The following is a 17,913-nucleotide window of genomic DNA, read 5'->3' as shown; positions in this document are numbered from 1 at the left end:
GCTCAGTAACGGGTTCTAATTAAATTCCAAACATTATAAACCAAGAGTACATATCTATTGAGAACCCTGATAATAAAAAAATTGGGCTCTCTTCAACAATCAAAAAAGAGGAAGGAAGGGGATAAGACTGTACCTCCTTGGATAGATGGTGTCTGTCTCTCTTTAATTTAGAATCTTGGATGACTTTAGTTCTGGTATATCATAATTTAAATCACTCCAAGCAAATCGTAAAAAATTCATAGATATAACTTTTTTAAAATTTTATACTGATGATACACTTGACAGATTTTGATAATTAAAAAAAGAAGAAGTGAGGAATGATGTTCACTAATAAAATATGAATACCAGATCCTGATATAGCACAACCATCACAGTGGTATTTATCTTTAAGTGAGCATTTCCGTCCCCAAGATGTCTAGAATAGAAACAAGGATGCACTAATGTGATGGCAAGCTATTTAGACTGGGTCAATGCTATAAAATTCTAGAACAGGAGGATGGTGCATCTAGTATAAAGAAAGTTAAACACTGTGGAATGAGTAAGATAAATAATATTGACTTATACTGTATTACTGATTCTAAATGTAATGTCTTTTTATTTTGACCTCTTTCTCTTCATTCTGATGGACTCCACATGTTCAAGGCCCAAAGAGATCTCATTTGATTAACTTATCTTCAAGGAACAGACAAACATTAAATCCTTTTAAAACAGTGCAACTTTTCTTTTCCCAAAGTCACTCCCAATATTATTAGCTACCGGTAATACGTGTCTCTGGTCAGCCAACCATCCCTGTTTCTCAATGCCAACCGTAGCACTCCCCCACCCAGGTAAAAACAAAACAAAAATGACAAAAAAATCATAAAAAGCTAAATTTAATATACAGTGTATGTATGTATATATATATATATATATATATATATATATATATATATATATATATACACACACACACAATGTTGGAGAAAAAAAATGAAATAAAAAATACGTACCTACCCTAACTTTACAACCAGTGCATTAGAAGACAATTTTTGGAGGGGTATTTTGGGGAAAGGCCTAAGAAGACAAGCTGCCCTTGAAATGTTATCCAAAAGTACAGAAATCTGGAACACATTCTGCAACCCACTGAACAAACAAAAACTCGGTGAGCTACATCTACCACTGAGAATTCACAGCAACAAGAACCCTATGTTTCATCCAATAATGCATACTAAGTGAATTATGTACATTTTCTCAATGTTTGCACATGCATCCAACAGATGACTGCAACTCTGCCAAACTGCTGCAAAATAGGATCTACCTAGCATGTGTGAAATTTAGGATGTGCAGCATGGAAATTTTCTGTTACAGACACACTTCTACAGAGTGCAAAGTGGTTTCTCTCTATATGCATGAATTCCTTCCATTAAGTTTGTACTGGTGGGAGGATTATCAACATGTATATAGAACACCAAAAAAAAAACACAACAAAGACACTATTCTACCTGCATGACACAGAAAATGTCAGTTACATAGATCTACCTAGAATGGCCAGCAAAATATGCAAAAAAACAAATAACACATAGTTTTACTGGCTCTATTTGAATGGACCATTCTATACGACCAGTTTCACTATCTGAAAGGGCATGACCAGTTTGACTATTATGAATGGGTCCATGTGTATGACCAGTTTGACTATTATGAATGGGTCCATGTGTATAACCAGTTTGAATATTATGAATGGGTCGATGTGTATGACATGTTTGACTGTTATGAATGGGTTGATGTGTATGACCAATCTGACTATTATGAATGGGTCCATCTTTATGACCAGTTGACTATTATGAATGGGTCCATGTGTATGACCAGTTTGACTATTATGAATGGGTCCATGTGTATAACCAGTTTGAATATTATGAATGGGTCGATGTGTATGACATGTTTGACTGTTATGAATGGGTTGATGTGTATGACCAATCTGACTATTATGAATGGGTCCATCTTTATGACCAGTTGACTATTATGAATGGGTCCATGTGTATGACCAGTCTAAATATTATGAATGGGTCCATGTGTATGACCAGTCTGAATATTATGAATGGGTCGATGTGTATGACATGTTTGACTATTATGAATGGGTTGATGTGTATGACCAGTTTGACTATTATGAATGGGTCATCTGTATGACCAGTTTGACTGTTATGAATGGGTCCATGTGTATGACCAGTTTGACTATTATGAATGGGTCATCTGTACGACCAGTTTGACTATTATGAATGGGTCATCTGGATGACCAGTTTGACTATTATGAATGGGCCATCTGTATGACAGGTTTGACTATTATGAATGGGTCCATCTGTACGACCAGTTTGACTATTATGAATGGGCCATCTGTATGACAGGTTTGACTATTATGAATGGGTCATCTGTACAACCAGTTTGACTATTTTGAATGGGTCATCTGTATGACCAGTTTGACTATTATGAATGGGTCCATCTGTATGACCAGTTGACTATTATGAATGGGTCTATGTGTATGACCAGTTTGAATATTATGAATGGGTCATCTGTATGACAGGTTTGACTATTATGAATGGGTCATCTGTATGACCAGTTTGACCATTCTGAATGGGCTGTCTGTATGACCACTTTAAATCTATTTGAATGGGCCCATCTGTGTGACAAGAGAATTTTTGGAAATATCTACCAGGATCCCATCAATCATAATGATCGATTACCCAGTTACCTGATCAAAGAGCAACTGTATTAAATGTGAACCTAAACTGCTTTGTTTTAGATTCAGACACGCCAACCCCCAATAGAGATATAAGCATAATTCATTACTAATATAAGTGGCAAAAAGCAAAATCTGAGCATGAAAAGAGCAATTTATATATTACATGCCATAACTACAGAAAACTGTATGAAAAATGTACATAATTATTGTAGCTAACATACAATTATTTTTGCTAATAACCTGGATATGCAGTTTAAAATTTTGTCAAATCGGCTAAATCCATGTGGATCATACAAGAGTACAGACATAAAAGAAACAGATAAATTATTTATGCATAACACTCACTTTAACTAGATAACATGTTGACAGTAACTTTTGTGAATAGTTGTAAAGTAAGCAAATGATGACTAGCCCTTTCATCACTAAGTAACTCTGGGGTTGTAAAGCAAAATGACTTGTGAACTTTGCCAATTTTAAAGATATCTGGCTGGATTAGGTGTCAAAATCAAGGTTTAAAATCAAATTTTATGAATGACTAAAATGTGCATATCTATTACAACCGTTAAAATACAGGTGTAAACTGGTAAAATACAAATAATTATCTATTTGCTTCTTAGAAAGAAAGTTCCCAAAACTTGTTCAATTGACCCTAGATGTACTCATGGATAATTCCAGTAGCAACAAAAAGTCTTTCTTTCAGGTATATGACAGGTAGAAATTAAAATTCCATAAAATGCCTTGATTTCATCCAAGGTGAGACTGGTCCACACACCTGTATCGCCTCTTGCATTCAAATTTGTTATAAAAAAACTTCATTTGAATAGAATATTTGAAAATATTCCAAAGCTCTCCTGAAGCCATCTAACACTTGGGTGGGTGCAACTCCCACAGAAAACTGAAACAAATCTCTTTGGTTTTCCAACTTCGTCCAAACAAAATTACGTGCAGCGTACACTTCCTTTGGTTCAAAACCTTCAAAGTCCTCTTCATCGTCATCCCTATCACCCACAAGTGCATTCCATTGCGTCTCCAGATGCCTTCTCTCATTTTCATCCAACTTTACTAGACCGAAATTGGTAAAATCCTCTGATAATTCAAAATCTAAGACTTCACTCACTTTCTTCAAACTCCGCCATTTGTATACAATTTCACCATTTGGAAAACTCGTTAAAAGTGCCTACTTTGTTCAATATTTCTAGTTGTATACAAGCTAAACTCATGAGATAATCCAAATATAATATCTACATTACAAGTAGGAAGTTATTAGAGGTATCCCAAAATTAGTCGGTTACTATAATGTTAGAAAAGAACACTGCCCCAGACTGGTAAAGTGGTCCATAGTGTTTATGGACTTACTTCCCCATGACCGGAAAACCGGTCCATAGTGATGAAAAGGCTAGTACTATACTCGATCTGCCATGGTGTGTCTTTTAATGACGGTCCAGTGCAACATGCTTTTAAGTTTAACATAATCTCTTTCCTCTAACATTTTTCAATCACATAAAATCCAACAGTCACATTGATACAGTCCATTTTTTTAAATATCTGGTGCCATTTATTTTCAATTTTGACAGGTCTGCTATGTATGTAGTATCAAAATCGAATGAATCCAGGACAAGTAGTTTGACATTCAAGAATCCAGTCTGTTTTCTTTGAACTTTTTCATGTAAAATTAACACAACATTACCATATTTACACACATGGTAAATTTGTTTAGAGATCTTTTTCAGTGTTATTAAATGAAAAAGAATTCCCTTAAATTTAAATATTTCAGTGAAAAATTTCATTGTGTTTAGTTGTCCATTTATTTTTTCCTAACACGATAAAAGAAGTGCATGTTATGGTAACCTTGTTTTTGTGTTGCCTAAACCATGACAAAATCGTCTGCCTTGGGTTTTCAGGTAATAATATTTTTTAAAAAAGAGTCCAGTAAACAAACGTGATCAGCAGCAGTGTTGACTTGAATAGCTAATACCCGCTCTAAGGCCATAAACTTGAGGCAAAAATGGATTAGTTAAACCAGACATTTATATTGTGCTTTTTTTTTATTTGAATAGTATTACGTATTTAAATTTTATTTTGTCAAATATTTTAAACAGTACTTATTGTTGCTGTCGACAAAAGGTACTGACCTAGTTATTGTCATCAGGATCTCAAAACAAGCGCGAGAAAAATGGCACATAAACCATGGACAGGCACGAAGTTAGGATGGTCAAAGCTTTAAATATCAGTGTTTATTTTTAAATAGGTTGTGCAAGAAAGGAGATAAGTGTCCTCTCTTGTATTATTATATAGTACATGTATGATAAGAAAATTGTAAGGAACCATACGAGCCCCTCTGATGATGAATAAATGTGCACATGATATGGGACTTGAACTGTAATCCTTATTCTGTGTCTCGATCTGAACTTGAAATACCTTTTTTTTAAACAGGTACCCTGCCTGCTGCTCATTTTATTACCATGGTTATTATTACCAGGCGGGTACACAGGTACCCATTGGATTCTTTATGTATGACCAGTTTGACAACAATATTTATTATGCTTTAAGTGCAATATTAAGAAATAAAATTGTCCATCAAATTCCTTGTTGGCTACTTAGATTTTCAAATGGCCTAATGTTTCATGCTAATTCTGCTTTGCTTTATACAGGAAAAGTGGGTCACTGCTATCACAAGTGCCCACTGGTTTTTTGAGCTGGGGAGATACCCTACAAAAATGGTTCATGTTTGGTATTACCAATGATGCCATGATCCTTTACAACTGCAAGTCTTGCTTACAATGACTTGACAAAAACAATGATCGTCTGGTATGTTATACCACTATGAGTACAGTGTATTATTTACAATGACTTGACATAAACAATGATCCTCTGGTATGTTGTTTATACACTCAATGCAACCCCAGCTTGTAAATGGGTGACTTTAACAATACAATCAAGATTGCCTTCATTACATTGAAAATATCTGGGCTCTTAACATAAAAAAAATCTTTGTCACTGTAACAAGAGATGCTTCTAATTGTACATAATACAAAAGAAATAAAAATACTTGACATGCTGGGGAATATTTACTCAGCAATTTGCACAACAATAAGGTTCAGATAAAAATGCAATGTTGCTGGTTACAGTTTAATCTCCATCTTACAAAAAAAAGAAGAAAACAATTAACAATCATGAATGCTGATCCTTGATTGAGCTGCCACGATAACATTTTATCTACTTCTGTCCCCCTTTAATGCTCAAGAGATGGGGATTTGTTAAATTTAGTGGAACAATGGCAGTCTGGGGTGAGCTCACTCCAGATACAACACCGACATTTATAGACAATTTCTGATTGAAAATTCTCAGTACAAGATCAGTGCTTTTTAATTATCTTCATATACCATAAATTTTTCAATGATAGGGTATATACATAGTGGCCATTATCGCTAGCGGAGAAAGAATGCAAAGTGTGTTTGGGTGGGTGGGTGGGTATATATGTGCCAGTCCAAATTCTGCAACTGTTATGCCAACCAAAAACTGGACTTCAAACTAATAAACATGGATGCATTTGGACCATAGATATCTTCATATGCATCGCAATCTCATGATCATCATCCACAAGGTTATGGGCCAACTTGGGGGTGGTGGGGGAGATACAAAGACAAGGCTTGAACAACTGAGAAAACGTTTAAGGAAATCTCAGCTGACCTTTCTACTGCTTTACGTGTGCAGGATTTCCGAGGAACTAAAAGTATTTTACATGTTTATAAATTATATTTCAATGCCAATATCTTTTAAGGTATTTCCATATCTGTTGCAAATACAGGATTATACTGACAAGACATAGCAGGAATATCATCAGATATCTGGATGCTAGGTATATCCCCCTCCCCACTGTTAGTTTCATTTCTGACCATTACAAATTTAAGGGGACAAGTTTATCCCAATATTGCTCTGTCCATCAACTCCATTCATGCATGTCTGGTTTCTTCAAATTACCTATTTCACATATTAATGTTTTAAAAAAATGCTCATTCACTTGTCCAGAACAAATAGTTATAGAAATTTCACGTCCTACCTACCATTTCACTTGCCCAAAAATTGTAATCACTTGCCTAGATTCTGGAAGATGTATGCAATTTTAACCAATACAAAGAACAAAAAAAAATAATGTACACACCATTTATTTCTTCAACAAACTTTTCAGTTTTCAATTTTCCATGCATCCTTGGGATAGTTATCAATGACTACTTCTAAAGGCGCGATACATCACAGGATGTCAAATAGGTTGATTCAATCACTCACAATGCTGGAGGGCTTGCATAGCCAAATTAAGGTAGATAAGGTGATTAAAGGATTAAACTTAATACTTGTCCAATCTGCTTCAAGATTTTATTATTTTTGTTGATATAATTTCTATGCAAAGAGGTTGAATTCTTCAATCAGAACACATGAAAATATAAACTTACGGTTGATGTGGTCCACATAGTATAACCCAATCTGTGGATCGCAACACTCCTCCCATCCATAGGGAAGTTCATCTCCTACACAATCTGCGAATGTCTGGGGTTTTGTGTATCTGAAACAAAGATATATATATATATATATATATATATTTGTACAAAGTCTGTCTCTTATAAGTATGTTTATAAAATGCTTTTTTTTTGCTCACCTCTGAAAAGCATTTTCAGCATAGTATTACAGATATCTGATCATCTATTAATATATATTATAGTTTTATTTAAGTCATTTGGGTTTATGACATTTACATTTTAATTCTGTTTATTCAGTGGCTGACTTGTGTTCTAGTAAAAGTACATGTACAATAGATTACAGATGTAGAATTTCATTCATAATGAAGGCAAATTAACAAGCTCAAGTAAACAACTATTTTGGTCAGGTATGCCACACTTTAGTTGGAATGGAAGTCACAAAAACATCATGGGAAACTGAGAGTGTATTTGTCCTCTAAAAATATCATGCACACCCTAGTTGTTGATTGGCTAAATAATTTGAGAATGATGAAACTTGACTGTTAGGTTATTTCACAAATCTAATAATTTAAATGTTCAAGAATCTCTTTAGTGATTCAGATTTGTTCATTTGTTGCACACAATGATACTATATAAGAGAATAAAAGCAGGATTCTTCAGTTCATATACAGCTTCTGTAAGAGTCATGAGAGGAGATAACGATTTATTTACAATATATTCATTGGACTTGCTGGGTGGAAAATATTTATTCTAAAAACAGACAATATTTTAAGAATTATAGTACAGCATACATGTATATTTGGAACCCCATGCATCATGGTGGGGACCTTAATCCCTCCACTTTCATTCAGTGACAACATTCCGTGACAGTGCAATGAAATACTTACAAATCACCACCTCACTTCAGCCAACACACTGAATGCATCTCCACTGTGGAGCAGCCGATAGCATAATTGACTGACATCTGAATAGCCAATCAATGAAGACCACCCATGGAAAGATCGATTCAACACAAGTGATTAATAATGAAATACAAATTCAGCAATCAGTGATTCAGTAATCTTTATTTTTATCATAATATGGATAACAGAAATTAATTTTAAGTCTTGTATATTTTATACATTTAGAAAACAGATTCTGCTGCCTTGAGAGGCCCACCTTATTGGGATTCTCTTGAACTGTGCAAATTTAACCTACCATTTAAAGATGAAAAGTAATTCACTGAGGTATAAACAGTTTAATTTCAGACAGCAAAAGCTTCTGTTTAAAAACACAAACAACATAAACCAATGAATTTACACTTAAATGCAATCAATGTGTTTAATCCTTAAACAGTAATGGCCCAGTTATGAGAATGAATATACATTTTCGCAACTATCAAATACTTAAATTCGGAATGCACTTGTACTTTAAGGGACAAGCTATTTAAATTTATGAGGCTAATTTATTATTTCTGACTGGCATTTTTTTAGTTATTTCATTCATCACAAGATACGTTTGTTTCAAGTACAGCAAAGAATGTTGAGTGTCCTTTTTATACCACAAATCAGAACAACACAATAGTTTTCAAGCATTTACCCCCACTTTAGAAACCTGAATGGTCAGCTTAAAATAGACAGTGACCACCGTAAACACTCATAAAACATTAGCATCAGAAGATGTCAATTTCATGAATGACTTGGTGTGTTGTGCTTAATACATGAAGCTCCAATTATGGTCCAGTCATTAACAACTTAAGTTTTTCTGATTCACACGGAAAAACCAAAACAGGCGTTATTTACAATCAGATACCATTGCAAGAATCAAGTGATCTTAATTTCTATCAAATATATGGGGACAATAAAACAAAATAAAGCAAATATGTCTTGTATATTGTATGTATTTAAACATTTAAAGTAAAAATCCTCTAGGTTTAGACAATTAAATTCCAGTTGGCAGCCATTTTTGTTAAAACCCAAAAGGAGCGATTTCTTAATGTAAGAATTAAGTATTGAACCAGTCACAAGGCTGAATGTACATTTTTTCAATTTTAACCACATGTGTATTGCAAGGCCATTGAATTTATGGCATTAAATTGTTCATTCCAAGTGGGATATTTTTTGTTATTTTAATCATCACAGGATAAATTTATTTTAAATAAGAAAGGGAATAGCGGTGTCCTTTCTATAACACAAACCTCAAGCTTTAAATAACCCCTCTATAATCCTGTGATTGGATGTCAGAGGAAACAGTACAATATGTTACTGAGAACTCATCAGGGCCATGTTGCAGCACCTATGTGATGTAACTGCGCTATGGGGAATTAGTACAAGTGAGAGGGTTTTTCTTTTCTACAACGCTAATACCTCCAGTTATACGTTCTGACTGTGCACTAAATTTGACTTGGTTTATAAATAATCATAGTGGACTTCAGAGAGAGCATTCCCTGAAGACCATTTATATGACCCTAGTCTACAGACCAACATGCACAAAATCTAAATGATATAATCCAAATTATAGCCATATATCCACTCTCCACACACTTTTGTAACTATGTCAGAAATTTTTAAAATTATAATATTAAGTAGGAAATTGCTGCTAACAGTTACCTTTATAAGCAAATTAATTCCAAATTAAAATGTAACTGATGAACTCTATTTTAAGTACTTTATCCGCACTAAAAGATACTAAAATTTTCCAACACATGATCACTAATTTGAATGTTTGTATTAAGGTAAACTTGCTATCATCGATTTATAATAGGTTTCCAAACACATAATCCCACTGTAATTACTTCTTTGTTTCAATTTTTCAGCCTGGACTGTAACCTAACATCATTGTCCCGAGTGGCTGCTGATAATACCTGGTACCATATTTTAACAGGAATCACATCACCTAAATTTAACCGCAAAGAGATAATATACTCCTCTATCATAGATATACCATTATTACATTTATAAAGAGCATTTAGAAAATTTATATAGAAATGTATCTACTCTCCTAAACCTTATATAAATACCATAGCACCCGAAATAACTACATTTAGCTCCCTTAAAAAAAAAAAAAAAAATATATATATATATATATATATACACACACATACAAAAACGTACAATCACTTGTCCCTTAAAGTTTGAGTCACTATCATTTTATTCTTACACACATTTATTGGGTATTATGTATGCTTTCAGAAAATACACACAAAGACTTTCGACTCCTTTCAATAGTTTAGAACACCACCACGTGTCCAAAACCTGACTTGATACAACTCTGCTTGTGCATGGGGTTAACTATCAGAACTTGTGCAATATCGTTTCACATCAGTCAAGTATTAATGCGATTTTGTTGTAAAATGTTTGACGTCACTCGTTATTCTTTTCACTTCAAGGAGTGAAATATTACAATATCGTTTCATATCAGTCAAGTATTAATGCGATTTTGTTGTAAAATGTTTGACGTCACTCGTTATTCTTTTCACTTCAAGGAGTGAAATATTACAATATCGTTTCACATCAGTCAAGTATTAATGCGATTTTGTTGTAAAATGTTTGACGTCACTCGTTATTCTTTTCACCTCAAGGAGTGACATATTACAGTTTCATACGATACTTAATACAGTATACTGCACGAACTGCAACAGAAATAAGGAAATAAATGCACCTGAATATTCTGATAACACAGTATTGAGAAATTTACTGAAAATAAGATTCACTGCACTAAATGTGCTCAAAAAGATCCATTAGGATTTTGTTACAATTTTGTTTGAAGTAGAGGATTCCATACTATGCAGTAGAAAGCTAAACCAATAAACCAATGTGAGACAAATGTAGAGACCAATCTTGGTATGGTATTACTGCTACTGATACGTCTATTATTTGCATAAAGCCATTACAACATGTCAGAGAAATGCTGCTGCAGTTGATGAAATTCATAGACCTGAAGGACAGAAATATTGGCTCGATAAACCAAGGTGTAGATAGGTTTACCATATTGGAAACTTGGTTAGCAAAGAAGGGGTGGGGCTTGTCTTTGAGAATGCACGCTAGCATGTATCCTTTGTGTCATATCATCATTGCTGCATCTATGCTGAAGTAAATTTGGGCACTGTCTCCCTGTAAAGAGGTTTGATCGTTAACTATCTGCAGCAATGGGAGACCAATTTGATTACTGTATAATTAGGGCCTCTAAACATGAAGTTAAAAGTACCTTAAGAAAATGAAGCAAAAGTTTTATAATATGCAGCCCTATCCTTTCTTGTAGCAGACAAATTTCATGTAAAAATTATTTTGTTGTATAAACTGTTACATTTGGTTAACCTGTAATATAGAAATCATTAGTTTAAAAAATGTATGTCACTGTGACCATTCTTCCTCTGTGGTCATTTCTAATTAAATTCCAAGCATCCTGACCAAGGTAACAAAATATGCCTACACTTGTGGGTTTTAAAACAAAGACAAAACAAGTTATTTCCTGTATTGTGACTACTTAACAGTGACTCAGAATTATCAGATCTCCATGAAAACCTAATGCTTATCAATGACAACAAATAAATCCTGTGCAATATTAACCTAACTGGCCAATGATGTGGAGAGATTGAGACTGCAGTGGACAAGTTCTCATGCATTTTACACCAGAGAGAATACTACACGTATTAATAGTCACCTTCAGGGTCGTATTTTGGATTCAGCAAATCCCAGGCAATATCCCCTCCTAAACTTGAACAATAAGTTGCCTCTTAACTGGTTATATAAAAGGAACAAATGTGAAAGCAGAAGAGTGTCCCCTTTTTTAACTGGTGTTAAAACAGCTCAATTAAAATCCATATTTGGCTTACATTTGCTGTTCAGGTTCTCTTTTTTAAATGTGGGCAGTTACAAATGTAACTAAAAAGCTGTAACCAGGACAGAATTCCACCATGAGAGTCCTTTAGTCCAATATCCATCCTAAATATCTGAAACAGTGCTAAATGTTTTGATCAGTGATGTGGAGGTCTGTTACAAGAATGCATACAGGAAAACTGGAAGCCAAATTTTCAAGAATATCTCACATAGTTGGCAGCCCCTACTGACAGTGTTGCACAGCTTCAGAGCTGAATTGCTTTATTCATACTATATTTACTTTTGGTACCCTTTTCCACAACTAGGAAAAGTCCAGGGACAATCTAAATGTTGCATTTTTCAAACACTAATTGACCACAATTTCAGCTCACTGAAAAGCCATGGTATCCAAAGATAAGCAAAGTCTGTTGACTTCAGGAAGCAATTTCTTTATCGAAACAAATAATTTCATCACATTTAGCCGAATGTGATTGGACATATTCTTTTCCGAAAAATCACCTGTCCAATCTGATTTTCACATGTGCAGAAATTTAAATCACCTGGATGGATTTGACAAAATTTTTGCACATTTAACAAGGGTTTTGGAAATTTCTTACATATTATCAAGGAATGGCTAATCTTGTAATTAATGTACAAGGCTGATGCACAAATAATTAAATACATAAGGAATATTGAAATTTGGTGAAGTCATAAAATTTCACCCTTTAATTGACAGTAAGATCAAAACAGTGTACAATATATTTATTTCTTCAGAGCACTTAATTTTGGGGTTTTCCATTATCCAGGTTTCTTGTCCTTGCTCTGATACAGCTGCATCAGAACATCCCCATTATTAGGTGCCTTGTTATAACACAATTCTGGATATAAAAGCACTAATCTGGTCCGCATTACCAAAATCACACCAATGGGTAATAATAAGGGTTAAAAGAATACAAACTGAAACTCAGTCTAACATCTTCATTTCCTATTCAAAACACCATTATTTAACAAATTTTTTCAGTGCCTGCAATACCACTTTTTGTTATATTATACTAATATATGACATTTCTGTATATTACACAATGTATTGCAGTTCGGCTCATAGTGAGGTTGGGGGTATGAACTTTGTTGAGTTATATCAAGGGAAAGCCATACTTTTATCATCAAGAATGGAAAGGAATTTATTGGAATTCAGATTTTCCCCCTTACCCCAACATTTCTCTAAAGACTTGATCAACTGACAGAACATAATCTCTTGCCTTGAGTCTATTCTTATAATTAGCACCAAAGTCAACACCTTTCATATCAGACAACCGTGTTCCATAATGGAACACAGTCTAGGTTGTGTTAAAGAGAATATTCATTTTTCATCAATTAATTCACATTCAGTCGAAAATGTCCTTTCCTAGATGAGTGTATGCAATTCTAACTTACAGGCTGTTTCTGCACATGCTGACTGGTGTCAATCATACAGGCCTTATATGGACCAGAACTGCATAGCTGCCAACCCCAACCCCCCGGTGCAAAAATACCGACTGCTTGTGACAAAAATACTGATTATCAGGAACAAATATTGATTTTTAAAATTGTAATGCAACTATTTACAACATATACAACCATCAGTAAAGTAGAACAGTGCCTTACATAATTATTTAATGTCAAAGATGCAGGTGTTGCACAATGGTACCTTCTGGATGGGCACCATGTTCCATTTGGGTGCCCATTCAGAAGGTGCAAGAGTGCAACACAATCAGACACAGGCTATTTATAGGTGCCTTTTCCACACCTTGGTTTTTGTATATAATCATAATTTCGATTCCAATGTACCAACTTTGATTGATGGTCTCAATCCTGCGTGATTTTCTTACTTAACTGCTTTTGTTCTAGCATACGAGTAATCCTTTGCGATTTTACTGCCTAGAAAACTGGTGCAAAATAAATCGCCAGCAACACTAGTAACTGAAAGAGGAAGGTTCATTTCTAAAAGAAATTTAATAAACTGAATTTCAATCGAATTACACCATGGTTCTCTCTGGCATTTATATACGTCGTAAGTTCAGGCCGAGTTGTGTACGATGAAGCAGCAAGCTGATGTTTATTAGCTTTTTTGTGCTCTTGTACTACATGGGCATCTCCATGCCCAATAGCTAAATTACATTACACAATCTGCAAAATGTAAAGTTTTCTCCTTTACTAGATGGTTTCACAAATCTAAACAAGACAGCATAATTGTCCTTCCAGTTCTTTTCTTGTCTTTCCTGGAGAAAATTCATAACATTCTGCCTTCCTATTCAACATGATTATAAGTTGAATATTACAAAGATGAGATACAGTGACAGCGGTAACTGTTTGCGAAATCCAATATGGCGGATAAAGACTGGCATGGTAGCCTCGATTTTAAATGAACCAATGATATTGTAGAACTGTATTCCTATATGCATGCGATATATTTCTATCAGAATGGAACTGAGTGCCCATTCGAAACTGAAAATACTAAGGAATTTTTTATTATTTTTTTAAATTAAAGAACGTATTTTTTGCACAAAAAACAAAAAACGCCCATATTCAGGTCCAAAATACGGGACAAATACAGAAAAACCAGGACACTTGGCAGCTATGGAACTGTAACAAGATTTGTTTAATTCAATCCTGAATATCAGTTTTTACCATGAATTTCTAACCAAAGTCACTTAGGAATGTTATATGCGATAACTGCAAAACATCTTTTCTTCAAAGCTAATAAATTATAACCATGGAAAAGTATCAACCAAACATGGCTGAAAGTTTCTCAGTGTCTTTTTAATGTCACAATTTATGTGTTATGCAGCTTAGATTCAGGCTTCTGTTTCACCGGAGAAATAATTACTGCAGAAGCCTAAAGTTTCATCCATGCAGTTTCAAATTTTCTGCAGCACCAACTAGGCCAAGAGACAAAGGTGTGTGGACAGTTTCATGGCAACCATCCAAACAGCTTAGGAGGAGCAGACATAACAAACTTTAGCTAACAGACAGAGTGACAACAATACTGATCAGGTCTGCGCCATTTTCATTTAGAACTAATGGTGTACAAGTACTAAACAAGGTCAACAAAAGAGAACATAGGACTGAATCATAGCATCATAAGAAGTACCAGGTTAGTATATATTTTCTGAAAATGCAAAGTTTATCAATACATTGCATCACAAATCATTCATCCCAATTTGTATCGGATCACACGTTACAGACAACCCTGAACAAAAAAAATAGTATTTTAACCCATTTTGCCATATGTATTACACATGGTATTTATATAATAACCACGCAAGGAATATAGATGCATGGGGATCAAATTAAAGTGAATAATAATCACTATTTAAAGGTATATATAATCAAATTCAAAACAAGTAACTCATAAAGGAAACTAATGAACACATACAAGACCAGTCTGACTTTAGTATGGGTCTCTTTGGCTTCTTAAGCAGTGTTAAACTTTGCGGCTTTACACTTCAATAAGTTGTGTAAACTGTCAACATGATAATTTACATCAATTCTTAAATTTCTCGATACATATTGGAAAAAATATTATAAAATATACAGCATACGCACTATATAAGCTGAAAAAAATTAATGAACAAAATAAATTGTTGTATTGTCTACTAACTTCAGTGACGCGATAGTTTTGACAGGCACTTCTTTTACAGTGACCTCCCTTTACGAATGCACCCTTGCATGACTGAATAAGAGGTGCATTTCTCGCATACCTCTCGTTTTCCCGTTCCATCTGACCGTAAATAAACTTATGGTGCAATCAATAAAGTTAACATTTAGTTACTCTATGGAAAATAGTTAAATCTGCATGGAATTAAACTACTATTTAATGAAAATTAATAAGAAAACTCATCAAGCATGCCTCTGATCCCAATGGAAGCAGGTGCCCTAATTATTTCCTTACCTATCTCGCGGGTCAATCCAAGTTGTCTGGCAAGTGTTGTGGTCAATATAGAATACTTTGCCGTCGTAATCCCTACATTCCTCCCAGCCGCTAGGTAGGGGAAGCTCCCCATTTCTCCTCCTTGGCATATTTCATGGAAATGTTTTGGTATTCGTACCCTCTACAGTTTTTACTTGACGGCTTCCATTTTGTTACAATCCGACTACCCAAATTAATATGCATGACGTCACATCAAATCATTCACACTGTTCCGTTTCAACCAATGAACGGCTGGAATTCCGGCCATTTTACACTCTGTTTTTGGCATTTGGTATGCATACAGGTCAAAATACTATTCACTGAGGCAGAACTAAACAAATACTTTGTTTAATCCGGCGTAAGCAATTCATTCACTCGTAAAGGGATTTTGTATCCTCTGAGCTTCCTCAGGAAAACGAAGAGAGATCCATGCAGTATTTATTTCGCACAAACTCATTCTCTGTTTAACGGTACCCTTACGCTGTATTGCGCTCAGCACATTGGTGCCTTGTAACTTATAGTCAAATTTCTGTCGTCTTATGACATCTTGTTCGTCGATTTAAAGCTTCTCTTTTTACACACATTTTTACACACACTTTCATCTTTCTTTCATGCTTTCTTTCTTTCAGGCTTTCATTTAGGCTTCCTTTCAAACTTTAAAGCTGTCTTTCTTCTTTCAAGCCTTCTTTCTTTTAAATGGTCAAACTTTCAAATATGAGCACCAAAAGACATTATTAAAGGACCGGGGATTTAATTCTCTAAATGTTTACAGCAGACACTCTTCAGAACGATAAAAGACTTACAGAGAAGATTATACAAATGGATAGATTCTGTACAAGCTGAAGTTCGCTGTTTTCTGTGTTTTGTTTGTTTTGAATTGTTTGTTTTATTGGAGGTTAGGGTGGGAAGCTGTTGTGTTTTGTTTTGTTTATCTTACGTATTCTGGTTGGTATTAGCTATGGGGCTTAACGAATTATATTTTCCTTTTTGAAAATGGTGGAGTCGGATGGATTAAAGGACTGTCCAATACATTTTTCTCTGCATTTTTTTTTTTTTTTAGTTCAAGGAGATTTAGATCTCGATTTAAGTCGGAATTCTCAGTAAGATTAAAAGAAAATGAAATTAACTTATGTCATTGTTTGTATACGGTCTACTGATTTTTTTTTTTTTGTTGATTTTTTTTATCGTTCATTGTCATATGTGCCGGTCAACTACGATTTTATTTCACGAACACATACACAAGTTTCATATATGCGTGAATAGAGTTATTGTGTTGTTCTTTTCTAAATAGTGTCTGAAAACAGTAGGTAAAGTGTGTGTGTGTGTGTGTGTGTGTGTGTGTGTGTGCTAGCGCGCGGTGAAATTTAAAACAGTAAGAGTATTAAAAAAATGACTGCGTTAAGACATTTTCATAGCATTCTCTTCATCTAACTACTCCAAAACTACTATCGTGCCTATTTTGAATTTTAATTCTTCAAATAAATGGAGATGATAAAACTGCTATAGCCTATGTCATTAAGAAGCAGTGTAGTGGTTACTCATTGAAGAAGCAGTGTAGAGGTTGTCCAATAAGAATCAGAATGATTCAGGAAGATCATCCCTCATATCCCCGTCACTACTAATATATATATATATATATATATATATATATATATATATATATATATATATATATATATATATATATATATATATAAGCAGCATAGTTTAGAAAAATATTGATAGGGTTCTTAACGAAATTAATATTCTGTGCTATCGGGAATGTTCACCGATGACAATTAACGTTTAAATAATACCAACAAAAATGTTTTATTATAAATAAATGATTCCAACTGAAGGTTTAAAGAATAGAACGTAAAATTTGAAGACATTAAAATATGTACATGCAAAATAATACATTTTATCTATAATTTGTGATTACCTTTGGAAAATGACACAGTAATTAAAGTTCAACAGAAGGAGCAGATTGTACGAAGTTGA

The 17,913-nt window shown here is 34.2% G+C and overlaps 1 protein-coding gene across 3 annotated transcripts in view; it reads right to left on the bottom strand.

Annotated features, from left to right (window-relative positions):
* Positions 1-16,226, bottom strand: part of LOC149798495 (protein WWC2-like) — a 123,257-nt gene extending 107,031 nt beyond the window's left edge. The window contains exons 1-2 of one of the 3 annotated variants that reach the window (XM_089963698.1): positions 15,916-16,226; positions 7,165-7,274 (exon numbers count right to left, since the gene is read on the bottom strand). In XM_089963698.1, the coding sequence (XP_089819824.1) occupies positions 7,165-7,274; positions 15,916-16,043 (238 nt within the window). In that variant the 5' untranslated portion in view covers positions 16,044-16,226. The remainder of the gene's footprint in view (positions 1-7,164; positions 7,275-15,915) is intronic. The other 2 variants (XM_089963697.1, XM_089963696.1) reach the window with 2 other exon arrangements.
* Between the last annotated feature and the right edge of the window lie 1,687 nt (positions 16,227-17,913).

The sequence above is a fragment of the Sinohyriopsis cumingii genome, chromosome 6 (genome assembly GCF_028554795.1).
Source record: "Sinohyriopsis cumingii isolate HCF-2022 chromosome 6, ASM2855479v2, whole genome shotgun sequence".
NCBI lineage: Eukaryota > Metazoa > Mollusca > Bivalvia > Unionida > Unionidae > Sinohyriopsis > Sinohyriopsis cumingii.
The sequence above is the reverse complement of the archived record's forward strand: the minus strand, read 5'-3'. Positions and strand labels throughout refer to the sequence as shown.